The following is a 16,008-nucleotide window of genomic DNA, read 5'->3' as shown; positions in this document are numbered from 1 at the left end:
GTCTGCCAGCTCTCCCCCCATACTCCTTTCTTCACCTCTCATGTAGTAAAATAAGTAATAAAAATATTATAATTTGGTTTTCTAATAGCAAGACCAAGATGACTAGTTAAATAATCTGCCAGGCATTGCCCACATCAATAGCAGTTATTATTACTGTAATTATCATTATTACCACTACTTCTTATGTAAACTTTTAGGTTTTCCCATCTCAACAGCCACTTATCACTGCCAGCTCGAGGTTCTCCCAAGAAAGAAAAAAAAAAACTGCTACTTATGTTTTCATGTAATTAATGTCTCCACCTCCAAATTTTGAATTAAAACCCACAAGAACCTTCTCAGAAAGGGTTCCATGTTGGTAATTTTTTTTTCTTCTATATTAATAGAATTCAATTCCATTTTTTTCTAGGAATTTTTTAAAAAAAATTTTATTCATGCCTTAACTTTTTACCTAAAAAATTATTCCAAATTTAAGGATTATCAAAATGAGCAAAAATTGCCATGCACAAAGTAAAATAGAAAAAGAGGGCCATATATGAAACCATGGCTTTTTAAAAAAATACATATCTGAACATATTACTTTCAAAGCTGTTTTCTAATAGTTTTTAAAAAGAAAACTCTATTAACTTACTTTTCTGGAATCCAAGGGAAATTTCTAAATAATTTTGAAGGCCAAACTCAGGGCCTACCCTAGAGGGACTTTCCCCAGATTCATTCCAGCTAGAGGCACTCTGACCAAGAAAGGTAGTTCCTCTACCATACCTTCAAAAATTAAAAGGTATTCCAAAGGAAACCTCAAGCAAAACTGAGACACTCTATCCAATTCAAAATGTGGTTTTAGTCATGGAAAGAAAAAAGTGAAACCCTGTCACAGACTGTCACCTACCCTACACTCTACTTGGCTCAGTGGAAGGACTGTGAAACCAATGGACATTTATTTTAGTTGGTCCTAATTTCTTCGCCTTTTACTCATATAATTTTTTTTTATTAGTATTAGAAGCCTATTTAAACTAACCTATGCCAGAAAGGAATTCCCATTCTGATCTATCTCACAAATGGTCATCCAGCCTTTACTCAAAGAGCTCCAATGATTGGAAATCAACTATGACCTGAGGCAGCCTGGCCTGTTTTGGGGGCAGCTCTAATTGTTAGGAAAATTTCCCTGAAAAGCCCAGTTTGCCTCTTTGCAAGTCCACACCGTGTTCCTGGTTTTGGTCTTTCAGGTCATGAAAGACTATGGTAACACAGCTTCCACATGACAGCCTGAACATACCTGAACATAGCAATTCTTGTGTTCCCCTGAGTCTTATCTTCAAAAGTTCCTTCAACTGAGCCTCATATGACAGACTCAAAGCATTTCATCATTCTGGTTGTCCTCCAAAAACTGTCCAGCTTAGCAACCTCCTTCCTAAACTGTGGTATCCAGAATCGAACATAATACTCTGGAGGAAGCCTAACCTGCTCATTTCTAGAAGCCATGCTTCTCACTGCTAACTCTTAGTCCATTGACACTCAGATCTTCTTTAGATAAACTATTCTCTAACTATGCCATTAGCATCTTATACCTTTGAAGTTGGCTTTTTGAACTCCAGAATAAAACTTTACATTTACCCTTTTTCTTGTCTCCTATAACTGCTGAATCTCACAAAATTAATAGGAGAAAAATGATCTGTGAAAAAGTAGTGTCAGTTTGTTTCCTTGTTTTGGTCTAAATACTGATCTCATTAGTGTGGGGAACTTCTAGGGTGGAAACTCCCCTCCTATACATTGACTGACAATTCAACTATAATTTCTGGTCTTAGAGAGTTTGTAGGGCAGTGAGACACTGAATGGCTTACTCAAAGTCCCCTAGTCGCTATGTATCAGAGATAGGACTTGAACCCAGATCTTTTAGTCTCCAATGGCTGGCTCTTCACTGAACTCTGCTACCTCTCACAAATGTAAACGGTTAATTCTTTTTTTTTAAATTTTTCTTTTTTTTACTTTTTTCTTTTTTTGTTAATTCTTAATAATAATAATAGTTATTACTATTTGTTTCTATAAATTGGAATCATGGAATCACAGAATTGGAAAAACCCTTGTGCCCCAAAAGGACAGTACCTAAAAATACCTTAAAAAGAATGTTAAACCTGGTCCAAGTTCCAAATTTTCAAGCTGGAAATTAACTACCTACCATCCTCAAGAACAAGAGCATCAGAGAGGGAGCTGTCTTCACTGGCAATATTTCCATCTGGCAAGAAACATAACAGAATAGTTAGAGCATATTTGTTGTTGTGGTTTTGTTTTTTTTTTTTGTTCTGAATCAAACATTTCTCATGTCAAGCATCACTTCTAAGAAAGTATGTTGCTATCTTTCCACTCTATACTCTCTCACACCTTTCTTCCCAATCAGCAGCAACACCCAACCAACATAGAAGTATTAGAAGTAATTATAATGCTACTCATCATTTTTTTTAAATTATCTCCATGACCAGTTAGTAACAAATTTCCCTAATCCTATTGCTGTGATGTGGCAAAGTAGGGGAGCATTACTTCAAAGAAGAAAAACTGGGACATGGAATGGTTTAATCAGGTATAAAAGTTGTCCCCTCCCTGAGGCCCCTTTGCTGTCACAGCACAAGGACGTGTGCAGACTGAACTGAAATAATAGGCAATGCTCTTTTTACATTTACTATTCAGGTGAAAAGCTTAGTTATGGTGTTTCACTTTCATTATTAGCCAATAAGTGGCTTCCTAATAAATTTTTTGAGTCTTTATTAGAGCAGATACAAGCAGGATAAATATAGCATCTTTCTCCTAGAAGCTTATTTTCCAAACAGTGTTCAGTTAAGCCAGCAAATATGATCTTCAAATCCAGCAAAAATGATCTCCCTCCCACTTTTATGGCTGGAGAAACTAAGGTGGAGAGTAGAGGAGACAAGCTGTTCTGCTAGTCAATGGCCAAGTTAGAAAATGATCCCAGGTATCTTGATTCCCAGTTAAGTCCTTTATCTCTTGAAAAGTAAAATCATGTATGTGGGGTCCAAGGAAGGCCCCAGTTACCTCTTCATCTCAAGTGGGCCCTTGACATATAAACATGACTTCAACGAGGCAGCAAAGTTGAAATAACATTCTCAAGAAAATGAGGCCCACATTTTTGCCTGGCTGTAGATTGGAGGGAAGAATCCAAAGGATTGTACAGATGGATTCTTTTAAAGCAGCACCTCCATTGTAATTCTGTCAGATTAGCCATTAGTTGGAAGGCTTCCACTGGAAGCTGGAGCTTCCACTGTGGCAAATCACCAGAGACATTCCATTCCATCCCTGAATTTCTTCTCATTCTGGTCTGTTGGCCCTGATGGGTGTTTCTCAGAGCTGGGAACATGGGCCATAACTGTTTTCAATGGGGCATAAAGAAGTATGCAAATAAAAGAATTAAATAAGGAAAGAAGGGTTTATTTGTTTCCATTTACTCTACCAGGTTAGTCGAGGCTCCTTTAAAGAAAATGGGGGGAGGACAATCAGGGAAGGAAGGCCACTGCCTAGCCAAGACCAATAGGGCAAACTAGGGAAAAACACTTGTTTCTAATCTTCTAAAGGGAGAGTATTTTAAAAATGTATAAACTATGAAAAAACATTTGACAGTGTCTCCTGAAAAATTCTCTGACTTGTTGAAAAGAATAATAGGAGGAGGGACTTTTTGCTTCACTCAGGGATCTCTTTGTGCTTTGTTTGGCTAAATAAACCTAATCACCCTTGTAAGTCGCTCAAGGCTGGGGGCAGGTCAGTAGTGTTGGCAGGGTAGTGGCCAAAGTTCTAGCCACCCAGTCCTTGGAGGGGCTGGAGTTCGAGGGAGTGTGTGTGGGGGGGTGAAGAGCAGCAGGAAGATCAGGCTGTCAGAGAGCTGGAGTGGTATGACCCTTTAATGGGCAAGAGCTAATGTTGGCAGGGTGGGCCCTGCCTACAGGGCCTTGAAAAAGGTAAAGACCCTTCTGTCAAGGGGAGGCAGCTGTCATGGTTTGCCCTGGTGCTCACCTTTTGACCCACCCTCTTTCCAAGCGCCTGGTCCTGATGAAGACTCTGTTTAGAAATGGGATGAGAGACTAAAGGACATGGAAGATGTCCTCAAGAGCCTTAATCTTTTTCCCTCACATCTGAGCTTGGTTTGCTACATCAAGCTGCCTCTGCCTTGGGGAAACTGGGACGGAGGAAAAATTCACATCGTAGAATAGGAAAGATTGGCTGGCCTTCTTTACCATAATTTCTCCCAGGTTAGTAGTTAGTAGAAATAATAATTTGATTTATATAGTTTTCTTTCATCTGTGGATCTGAGAGTACTTTGCTACTCTGATCTGCTTGCAAGCATTAATAACTCCATTTTATTAAGGGATAAATGAAAGCACCGAGTCTTAATTTAGACGCCTCGGGCCATGCAGGACTGAGGGCTCAGAACCCCCAACAGAACTTGAGTTCCTCGTTTTCTGGGGTTCCATCTGACCACGTTTTTTAGGTGGTTCCAGCTGACAGAAACTCAGGCACTGAAGAGAGGCCGGGTACTGACCATCTATTATCAGTGAAGCCCTCTGGGTGGGTTTCTTCCCAGACTTGATGCGGTTGTCATTGATTGCATTTTCAATTTCTTGCAGCTTCTTCAGTGCATTAAGGTAAGAGGTTTTCCTTTGTTTCTTCAGCTTCTTGCTGACATTGGGGTCACTGGCTAGGCGGCGGGCAGCTTCTGTAATCTGGGACTGGATGGCAAACTCCCGTTCCAGGCGCTCCAACTCAGCTTCCTGTAGGAAGGGAACATGGACTCATTAATGTGACTAAACATGAGTACTTTGGGATACCAAAACAGAAGAACATCCAAACCACCTCACTTGGAATCATAAGATCTTGGATCAAGAACCAGATGGTACCTGAGAGGCCGTTTAATCCAAATCCTTATTTTACAGACGTGGAAACTGAGACCCATAGAAGTTAAATGACTTGCCCAAGGTCACAGAAAGCAGTAAGCAACACATATGGGATTTGAACCCAGTACCTCTGACTCCGGAGTCAGTGTTTTTTCCACCGTGTCATTAGTAGGTGACAAGGAATAAAACTTTTAACATCAATGGTAGCTGGCATGACATCCTCAATAAGGAGGCCACTGTTCCTAAATCTGCAGCATCTGAGTGTCCTAGGCATGTGCCCTCAGTTCACTAATTTCCTTTTTACTTTCTGTTGTCAGGTAGTGATTTAAAAAAGATGTTACAGGGGCAGTTAGGTGGCTTAGTGGAGAGCACTAGCTCTGAAGTCAGGAGGACTGGAGTTCAAATCCAGCCTCAGACACGTACTAGCTGTGTGACCCTGGGCAAGTCACTTAACCCTGATTGATTTAAAAAAAAAGATATTACCAAGAAGATGAAAATCTTCCTCATGCTACAAGGTCACCAATTTTGCAGTCTTTTTCATGGTTAGGTGGTAACTGCCCATTGCATTGTGATTACTTGTAAAGCATTGCTTTAGAGCCCTGCTGGCATTCACAATTCAATTTCTTCCCGTCAGTTTGCCAACAAGGGATTCCTACCCACATGTCAGGTACCTTGTCGCTTTTACCAGCTGCTCACTAAACGGGGCTGCCCAGACATGACTCATATTACACACACCGCCCGTCAGCCATTTCAGAGTACTCTCCCCCACCTGCTTGTCACACAAGTTTCTGTCCTTCATATTTAGAGAATCTCTCTCTCACATGTCCTTTGGAAGTTCTTCTCCCCTTGCTCTTACTTTCCCTGTTCCAGCCTTTTACTCTGACAAACTCTATCCCTTGAACTTCTTGTTCTGCTCCATTCATGGTCCTTTTGCAGTCCATGAATGAAACAACACAACTTTCAGATTTGCAGATGAAGTTTGTATGCTTTGAACTGTTACACATTCACACCCTCATCAAAGCCACTTACTGAAATGCCCACATTTATATTCTCACTCATGCCCTTTTTCTTACTTTTACATGCAAACACAACTACCACCCCACCTTTTTTGCTGAATCTTGTCCTTATTCCGGCTCAACATTGCCTGCTTTGCTTGAGGGAGTGGGGTTTAGTGTAAAGAATGCTGCATTTTCAATTGGAAGACCCGAGTTGAAATCACGGCACTGCCAAGGGAACTCATTCAGTCTCTTTGGGTCTCAGTTTCTTTATATGGACAATGAAGGTGGTTAGAACTAATAAACCTATATAAAATTCTAAGGCCCCTTCTTTACCCTATGATATAGCTTTTCTCTCAAAGCTGCAGGCTTGGGATTCGAATCCAGAGCTTCTGGCTCTAAATCTAAGATTTTTTCCTGCTCTACCACACAGCAGCTATCATAGTCCCTTCTAAATTGCCTCATTTCCAGGCTAAACATTCTGAGTTCCTTCAACTTTTCCTCAACCCCATGTTTCTTAATATATTTTTGTTCGATGTGTTTTGTATTTGTGCACTTGATTTAACATCATTAAATCTTCATCTTTCCTGCTTTATTAAACTTGTCCAAGGCAAAACAAACAAACATAACACTCTTGTGTTTGGTTTCCCTTACTCCACTTTCTCCTGTGCATTCCCAAGCCATCTCATTACGCAAATGAATAGGAGCAGTTCAAGCTCATGGTTCTCCCAAATGCCCTTGCTGCCTCCATTCTTATCTGACCCTAGGGTTTCCATCATCACTGCTGCATTGGAGGGAGGGCAGAGACAATATCCACTCTGGTTTCTTTTTCCTTTCTGTATACCTCTGAGATCTTATTACTCCATACTGCCTCCTAAACCTCTATTTATTTTTCTTTAAATTAAAAAAAGTATTTCTTTTTTAATTAGCAAAATGTTCTTTCTCTTCCACCTCTTCTTTACCCTCAATGAGAAAAAAAAGAAAAACAAAACCCTTGTAAAAAATATACATAGTTGAGCAAAAACAATTTCTGCATTGGACATACAAAAAAAAGTCTCAGTCTGCACCCTTATTTCATCATTCTTTTGTTCATCCTGGATCCAGTGGAATTCTTCGAACCCTCTACTTTTGGTCAGGGCAAGTAGGTGTATTAGGGATTTACAACACTTCCCAACCCCTCCTCTCAAACACACATAGGCATTTTTTTCTTTTGGACTGCCTAGAGCTAGACTTTAACCCACACAGAGACTGTCTGGCAACCGTACACACTGTAAGCTCTTTTGGAAATCGCTGCCCTGTGCCAGTCATCGTTTCCTTTTGTCCAGGCACATGTGGAATCCTCTAGAGGAAATAATATGGGCTAACTCACATGTGCAACCCTTAAATTGCTATACAGGCACTTCACAGATATATGTGTGCTCACATGGGGGAAACGGAATCCCTTTATCCATCTTGTCTGTTAACTCCCTTCCCAAGGAAAACTCCCAGACTCAGTGAACCAACTGAGAAGACCCAGTTCTGTCCAAGACTCCACAGTGTGAAGTGGCTGTTAATAGCAGCGGTGCAGAAAATAAACGTTAGTGTTTGCAGCAATGAGTAGACTTTCTTATTCAACAGCTGAATCTAATATACATGCTTCCTGGTACAATCCACCTGGCCAGATGCCTGGAGCCTCCATCAAGGGCAATGTATCGGTTTGGTTTTATTTACTTTAAACTGTTAAACTGGAGGGGGAGGGAAACTGGAAGTGGGAGAGCAGGAGAGGAAAGAAAGAGGGAAATTAAACTTCTTTGGAGATGACCAATTGTTAAAGCTCTCTCCAGTGTGTTCAGCAGCTTGCCAGAGTTGTTCCGTCCAGGGGAGAAGGAAAATGAAAACCGACACTGATGTCTTGAAACAAACAAGTCACCAGAGACAATGACTGTTCTGTGAGTTTTGACTCCACCTTACAGCTGCTTCGGGGCTGTTATGATAGCCACGGTTCAGGACACTGACCCAGGGATTTGTGGGAGAGAGAGCCCAGAACAAACACTCCCTATTAAAGTAAGAAAAACACAAGGCTGAACACTCCCTATTAGAGTAAGAAAAACACAAGGTTGAACTCCCTGTATGTGCAGTTGACAGCCCTTAGGAAGGAATGGAAGGAAAACTACATTTGACTTAGAAATCTGAAGGAGTCAGACTGGAAAGGTAGTGGGAGGGAGATGGAGGAGGAAATTCTTCCTGTGCTAGAGGGTAAGACCTTTGAGGAAAGCCAGTCAGCATTAAAAAAAAAAAAGCCAACCCAACCATTTTAATCTATGAAAAGTAAAAGAAACAGAGGAGAGACAGCCTGGGTAATGGAGAGAGAGCTGGCCTCAGAGTCTGGAAGGCCTGGGTTTAAATCCCTTGACCTCCCAGTGTCCCAATCTCTTAAAGTTGGAGAAGCAAGGTCATTTCCTTACCAAGATCTCCCTATACCAATGAAATCAAGTCCAGAAGAAGAAAAAAGAAGTCATGTTTGCTGACAAAAGAGGAAAAAGAGCAGGGACAAGATGCTGAGAGGAGAAGAAAGGGGGCTTACTAAGGAATGACTCCCTTTATAAGAGATCTGGTGCTCGGTCAACAAGGCCATGTATAATCAGAAGCTATTTTTATATGTTGGACTAAAATGAGGGTGTAATCTATGTCTAACATCCCCTTTCAGTTTAAAATTCAGTGAGCGCTATATTTCTTAGCTAACCCCAAACCATAGCCTTCCATGCAAACCCCAGTATGAACCCTAGTATTTAGAAGTCACAGTCTTAGGGTTGGGAGGCTCCTCAAAGGTCATCTAATTTAACTATTAACTGATCCAGAATTCCCTGTAAGACATACGGAAGAACAGCCAGACAAGTCATCTACTTAAAGATGTTCTGTGACGGAGAATTCACAACCTTATGAAATAGATTATTCCATTTTGGGACAGCTCTGATTAGTGGTACTTCCTTCCTCCTCACTGATAGTAATTCAGAATCGATGTCTGCAACTTCTACCCATTTCATCCAAGTTCTTATCTCTGGGACAAAATAAAACAAGTTTAATCCATCTTCCCTAGTGATGGGCCTTCAAATATTTGATAACAACAATCAAGTCTCCTTCCCGGACCGCTCCCCTCACAAAAAAATTATTCTCCAGGCCTAAACACTGATGTTAATCTTTTGAACAATATTTATAAAGTTTTTTTTTTAAATTCCCTAACCATTATGGTCACAGGCATAGTCTAACTTCATTCCTATTTCAAGAGCTGCAGACATATTAAAATGCTTTGAGTTGAATCATTGATAACTGAACAAAAAAGTCGCCATGCCTGTCTTATTTATTTATCCCTGGTCCCTGGGATGGTCCACCTGCCCTGCAAAATTGCCCAGTACTAGCCCCATGTGCCCTCCCTGCCCATTCCTTCTTACCAGCTAAGGGTGGATCTGTCCAGCAGAGTGAACGCTGAGTACCAAAGTAAGTTACACAGATTGTTTGAGGAGCTGCCATCAGGTGAGGATTCAGGACCCCCTGGCATGTAGAACAGCAGCCCCCAAACTTCAAAACCAGGATCAAATCCTTTTAGGCCAGAACCTCTAGTAGTGCCACAATGATTATTCCTACCTGGCTAGTGATTTTGGAGGCATGTGGCTTTTTCCATACATTTGGCAGGAAACCATGCTTCTACAGGTGCTAATCTAAATGGAGGTTAGCAATAATAGATTTCATCATGGACTCACTAAAGTTGAATTTACACTGAGCTGTATATTTATCTCCCAGTAATAAACTTTGGCATTCCATGAATCTAGAAATTTGGAAGGGATAAAAAATTATTTCTTCAAAATACTATCTTAAAGATTTAAAAACAAATATATATCCTGCCAGGTTTTAGTGTGTTGTTGTTCAGTTGTTTTAACCATGTCCAATTCTTTGCGACTATTTGGGGTTTTCTTGGCAAAGATACTGGAGTGGTTTGCTGTTCTCCAGCTCATTTTACAGATGAGGAAACTGAGGCCAACAGAGTTAATGCCCAGGGTCAGCTAGTGTCTGAGGCTGGATTTGAGCTTAGGTTTTCCTGACTCCAGGCCCAGTGCTCTATCCACTGCACCACCTAGCTGCCCATCACTGGTGGACTAGGCTTTATTTCACTTTTTTCTTCTTGGGTCTCTTTCTTCAGCAGGTCTGGCAAGGAGACCTTAGAGAAATCATATAAACTATTAGTTTATTCTCAGGTGTTTATTTTCTTGTCATTGACCCATAATGTTAAATAAATAATTTTAAGGGAAATTAAAATGCTTACTAAAGCAGAAAATACTAAAAAAGAAATGTTGTTGTTGAGCCATTTCAGTTGTGTCTGACTTTCTGTGATCCCATTTGGGGTTTTCTTGGCAAAGGTACCAAAGTGGCTTGTCATTTCCTTCTCCAGCTCATTTTACAGATGAGGAAAATGAGGCAAACAGGGTTGCCCAGGGTGACATAGCTAGTAGACGTCTGAGGCCATATTTGAACTCTGATCCTTCTGACTCCAGGCCCAGCGCTCTATCCAGCTGGAGAAAAGTGGTGGGGAAGAGAAATTCTGGCCTTAAGTAAGAATGAATGCGTCATTATTGAGGATGTGGACATGATAATGGGAGGTTGTTGTTCGTCCTTTGTACAGTATGAATATTCAGAAAAAATACAGATAATATTAGTGAATCCAAGTACCAAAAGCAAAGGGCTCACCTCTCCTTTGGGCAGTATTTTCTGTTCATCCAGTTTGAAGGAAGTTCCTATTCTTCTCCTAACAATGGGTGGTTCCTCTCCCGGATCCAAGGGATATTCTCTTGGTAGTTTCCCTGTAAGCTCCTGTATACATGAAAAAACATTAATAGAGGCAAGAAGCACATGTATTGGAGATAGATATATATGCATACATATGTTTGCATATATATATTTGCATCTATAGATATATGTATACACATATATACGTACTTATGTTCTAAGACAAACATAGGCACACATACACTCACCCTCCTCAATGCGTAATCTTAGAATGATTAACATTAATGGATATGCCTAATGGGACAGTTGTGTTTTAATTAAGATATATACAAATATTCTTTGCCTTACAAGAATGATGCATTCCAGAACCATGAGTTCCAAAATAAATTTCCATAAAGTTACTAATTTCTCCAGTGGCTTCCATTATAAAATCAGAGGGCAGCTGTTCCTACGTGAAAAAAAAATTCCTAATCAACTGACCTGGACATTTTGGGGAGATTAAGGTTCCTGGACCTTGTCATAGTGGCAGGGTTTTCTAGCCCGTTTAGAACTCTATGTAACTTCTCCCATTCAGGGTTTCTTTTTAGTTTTTTATTTTTTATTTTTTATTTTTTGGCATTTGGCAAGGCAATTGGGGTTAAGTGACTTGCCCATGGTCACACAGATAGTGAATATCATGTGTCTGAGGCCTGATTTGAACTCAGGTCCTCCTGACTCCAAGGCCGGAGCTCTAACCACTGTGCCACCTAGCTGCCCTAGGGTTTATTTTTAACTCCTTCCCACCTCAACCTGTCTTTTCCAAGACCATTTGTAGGGATTTCTTGATTTCTCTCATGCTTTGGGTCATGGCTCCTAGAATTTAGTGCTCCCTTGATCAGAGTTTATGAAATGTATGGTAGAGTTTAACTGCTATAGGAGACTTTGTCAAGAAGGTGCTGTTATCTGCAGTATTTGCTGCCTGAAAATTCTGTATAGGTGATGGCTTTAGGTTCTGTAAAATGAACCTGTTTTCCCAATCCTGTAAGCTTAAAATTCCATAAAAGTTCATTTACAATAAATAATAGTTTTATTATATGTTGGAATGTATCTCTGAACCATTAAATTAATAGATAGCTTGAATGTTCCCAGGAAGATGGATATATATGGCCAAAGCCCCAAAGAAATTAAAAGAAATTAGTTTGCACATAAGTGAGAATTTGAATGGGGGCAGCTAAGTGGCTCAGTGGATAGAGTGCTGGACCTGCAGTCAGAAAGATCTAAGTTCAAACATGACCTCAGACACTTACTAGCTCTGTGACCCTGGGCAAGTCAAGCCTGTTTGCCTCAGTTTTCACATCTGCAAAATGAGCTGGAGAAGGAAATGGGAGACCACTCCAGCATCTTTGCTAAGAAAACCCCAAATACTAGAATCAGGAGGACCTGAGTTCAAATCTGACCTCAGACACTTACCAGCTGTGTGACCCTGGGCAAATCACTTAACTCCATTGCCTCCAAAAAGAAAGAAAAAAAAAAGAAAACCCCAAATGGGGTCACAAAGAGTTGGACATGAGAAACAAAAACAACAACAACAACAATTTAAATAGGGATAGGAAACTGGAGAATTGAAACTTCATCTACCAGTGCAGAGCTACTATTTCAAGGTTTAGAGAGTTTCCTAGAGCACTAACAGATTTGCCGCCCTTCATACAGAATGTGCTGGAGGTGGGACATGAACCCAAGGCTGCCGGCTTCCAAGGCTGCTTCTCTATCCAGTGAGTACTCTATGCTGCCTCATGAAAATATGAATAGAAATTGGAAAAATAACTGACATGAGTAATAAACTTCTTTTAATTTCTTTGCAATGTATGTGTTATGCATGCATGTATGTGTATGTATCTAAAAATGTCTTGAAAGCATCCAAAGGACAGAAAAATTCCAAATGGTCAGACTACAGGGACTTCCCTACCCTGGGGCGGCCTAATAGCCTTCCCTCCTTCGCTGTTTTCAGACAGGTCACTGATTAATAAGTTCCCACTGTTTTATTCAGTGCAAACATTGTGGAGTGCCATTTTGTTGTTGCTGTTAGTAATTTCAGTCATATCTGACTTTTTGTGACCCCATTTGGGGTTTTCTTGGCAAAAAATACTGGAGTGGTTTGCCATTTCCTTCTCCAGCTCATTTTACAGCAAACAGGGCTAAGTGACTTGCCCAGGGTCACGTAGCCAGGAAGGGTCTGAGGCCAGATTTGAACTGAGGAAGATGAGTCTTCTGACTCCGGGCCAGGCATTTTATGCACTATGGCGCCACCTAGCTGCCCCTACCTGTAAAGTACAATAATCAATTATTCTGACATACAGCACTCCACTCCTTCTGTTTCCGTTTTAAAGGAAGATATAGTTCTGATGTCTTTCAAGTAGCTATTACATATGAATTACCATATGCTTATTCCACAGAATGTTTTACTGTTGCCTTGAGATCCTGCCTATGAATAACAATACCTTGAGGTGTTATATCAAACTCTAATTTAGAGATGTTTTTTCCTTTCATTTTGACTTGAAACACCCGAGGAAAAAAATTAAAAATTATTAAAACTATCAATAGCTCATGACTCAAAAGCACATATGGTATGAAAAGAAAATACAAAATAAAAAAGTAGACTACTGTTGGGTTTAAAATCACTTTTTAGAGTCAAAGGCTGTAGTGTCCGGAAATTTTTAGAGTCAAAGGCTGTAGTGTCCGGAAATTTCATCTGAATAAATAACTAAGTAACCAAAAAGAAAGTGATTTGATGCTACTGGTGTGGATAGCTTTCCCAGGCTGCGCTTTCCCAATCAACTCTCTTTATGGCTACATAGTTCATGCAGGAAATCATAGCAATTCCAGATATTCTAAATGAAATACAAAATATGCATTTTACAGAGAAACAAATGGATACCGCTGGTGAAAGGGAGGCTTTTGCCAATAAAAATGAAACAATGAATTTAGTAGACTAGTGCCGAGAGTGGGAGGTGGGATGGGGTGGGGGTGGAGGGATAACCATGACTGCAGCCATCTGATTGCTCATTTTTTGCTGTTAGGTTATTTTTTTCTTCTTTGTTCAATTTCTTAATGTCAAATTTATAGGAAGCTGGGATTGGAGGGAAGGGTGGTGGTAGGAGAGAATGTCTGACCTGGAGTTAAGAGACCTGGATTCAAGTCCAGACATTACCACTTATTACCTATATGTCATTTAACCTCCCCGAGAGACTTACTTTTCTCATCTGTGAAAACCATCATTTGCTCTGGTTCTTTTGGGGTTTGTGACAATAGAGGTTTTTCTGCCTTGCTTTAAATTCTACCATTCCTCTAACAGATATCAAAAATATATTTGAATCCTTTAAAAAAAAATCATGGTGTTGCATTTTATCCTCTTGTAGAAAAAAAGTATATTTCTCAAAATGCTATTTTTGTTTCCGGTTTACATTAAGTCCAATACAATTACCATGTAATATTGTTTGATGTAGTCTAGATACCTGTGTTAGTATCTTACTTCCTTATTAAATACTGTAAATTCTATGAGGGCAAAGACTACACTTTAAAATGTCTATCTCAGGGTGGGTAGGTGGTGCAGTGTATAGAGCACCAGCCCTGGAGTCAGGAGGATCTGAATTCAAATCTGGCCTCAGACACTTGAGACACTTACAAAGCTGTGTGATCCTGGGCAAGTCACTTAACTCCATTGCCCAGACATAAGATAAAAAAAAATAATAAAATGTCTATCTCCCTAGAAAGCATTATGGGAGAGAATTTGGAACTCAAAATTTTTTGAAAAACTAATGTTAAAAATTGTTTTTACATGTGATTTGAAAAAAATATATTAAAAATTTCACATAAAAAATAAAATAAAATGTAAATCTTCCACTGAATCAAGCATAGTGCCTTGTATACAGTAGGTACAAAGGTCTGTTACATTATATCACATGAGATAATGTGAATGGAAGGAAGTATTTTGTAAACTGAAATGCTATACAAGTGTAAGGTCACAGTATCGTCATCATCGTGACATGAGTAGTAAACCACTTCTAAAAGAGTTCTCAATTTTTGCTGAGATGCTGTATTAGAAAGTTTCAAATACAAAACAAGGCTTTAAAATCATTTATTAAAGACACGTAGAGAACCAGTAAGCTTAAAAATACTTTAAGTATATACTTTATAAAACTGTTTCCTAATATTTACAGAATCACATAGAACATCTGTGGCCAGGCCCTGTGCTTTCCTAAGATTTGAAATGGATTTGTGTTAATATGGTCCCTCTTTGTGCAGACTCCAGTTTAAATCAATCCAGACCATAATTAAGCGAAGGAAAACTGTAATATGATCTCAGTCTATGGCCCCTTGTCTCATTTTTCCTGCTGTAAGCCATTATTATTTGGGGGGCAGGGAAGCATGTCTCTTTCACTGAAATCTCATTTGTGCTTTCCCAGTTTGGACTGATTACCCGTTGTAATGTGGGACAATCTCTCTTAGGAGTGCATACACATAAAACACATGCACACATACAGAGTGTTCACATACACTCTTTTCTCTCCCCCTCCCCACATATATCATATACTTTGTCTTTCAAAATGACATCTATAGAAATGCTTAGAAATAGTCATGGAATGGAAGATGAGGCAGAGGTGGGCATGCAGAAGCACTGGCAAGGGACTGTAGCAGGCTCCAAATCCTAATGAACTGTGAAATGATGAGTGTGCATAATTGGCTTGGAGAAATACTGCTTTGTTAATAAAAAAAAAATAGCAGTGGGCAAACTTCATTGAAAGAAGGAAAGAAAGAAAGGAAGGAAAGAAGGAAGAAAGACAATACTTCACACGTATAGGCTTTAGGATTTACAAAATGCTTTCTTCACAACAACCCTGTGAGGTAGGTAGTGCAAATATTAGCATCCCCATTTTACAGATGAGGAGGCTGGGGCTCAGGGAAGTTAAGTGACTTGCCCAAGGTCACACAGCTAGTAAGTAGCAGAGCTGGGATTCCAACCCAAGTCTTCTGAATCCAAGTCCGGTGCTCTTTCCAGAAAAAAAGGAAGGAAGGAAGGAAGGACAGAAAGAAGGAAGAAAAGAAGAAATAAAGGAAAGAATGAGGAAAGAGGGAAGAAAAGAAAGAAAAAGGAGAAAGGAAGGGAAAGAGGATGGAAAGAAGAGAAGAAAGAAAGAAAGAGACAGGAAGGAAGAGAGAAAGAAAGAGGCAGGAAGGGAGAAAGAAAGAAAGAAAGAAAGAAAGAAAGAAAGAAAGAAAGAAAGAAAGAAAGAAAGAGAAAAAGAGAAAGAAAGAGGCAGAAAGGGAGAAAGAAAGAAAGGAAGAAAGAAAGAAGGAAAGAAAGAAGGAAAGAAAGAAAGAAGGAAAGA

At 39.8% G+C, this 16,008-nt stretch overlaps 1 protein-coding gene across 3 annotated transcripts in view; it reads right to left on the bottom strand.

Annotated features, from left to right (window-relative positions):
- FRMD4A (FERM domain containing 4A) overlaps window positions 1-16,008 on the bottom strand; it is a 352,592-nt gene that overhangs the window by 21,996 nt on the left and 314,588 nt on the right. For all 3 annotated transcript variants that reach the window (XM_027838551.1, XM_027838548.1, XM_027838550.1), the window contains exons 16-18: window positions 10,604-10,726; window positions 4,538-4,766; window positions 2,171-2,227 (exon numbers count right to left, since the gene is read on the bottom strand). In XM_027838551.1, coding sequence (XP_027694352.1) covers window positions 2,171-2,227; window positions 4,538-4,766; window positions 10,604-10,726 — 409 coding nt within the window. The remainder of the gene's footprint in view (window positions 1-2,170; window positions 2,228-4,537; window positions 4,767-10,603; window positions 10,727-16,008) is intronic.

This window comes from Vombatus ursinus, unplaced genomic scaffold (genome assembly GCF_900497805.2).
Source record: "Vombatus ursinus unplaced genomic scaffold, bare-nosed wombat genome assembly UNPS02014830.1, whole genome shotgun sequence".
Classification (NCBI taxonomy): Eukaryota; Metazoa; Chordata; class Mammalia; order Diprotodontia; family Vombatidae; genus Vombatus; species Vombatus ursinus.
The sequence above is the reverse complement of the archived record's forward strand: the minus strand, read 5'-3'. Positions and strand labels throughout refer to the sequence as shown.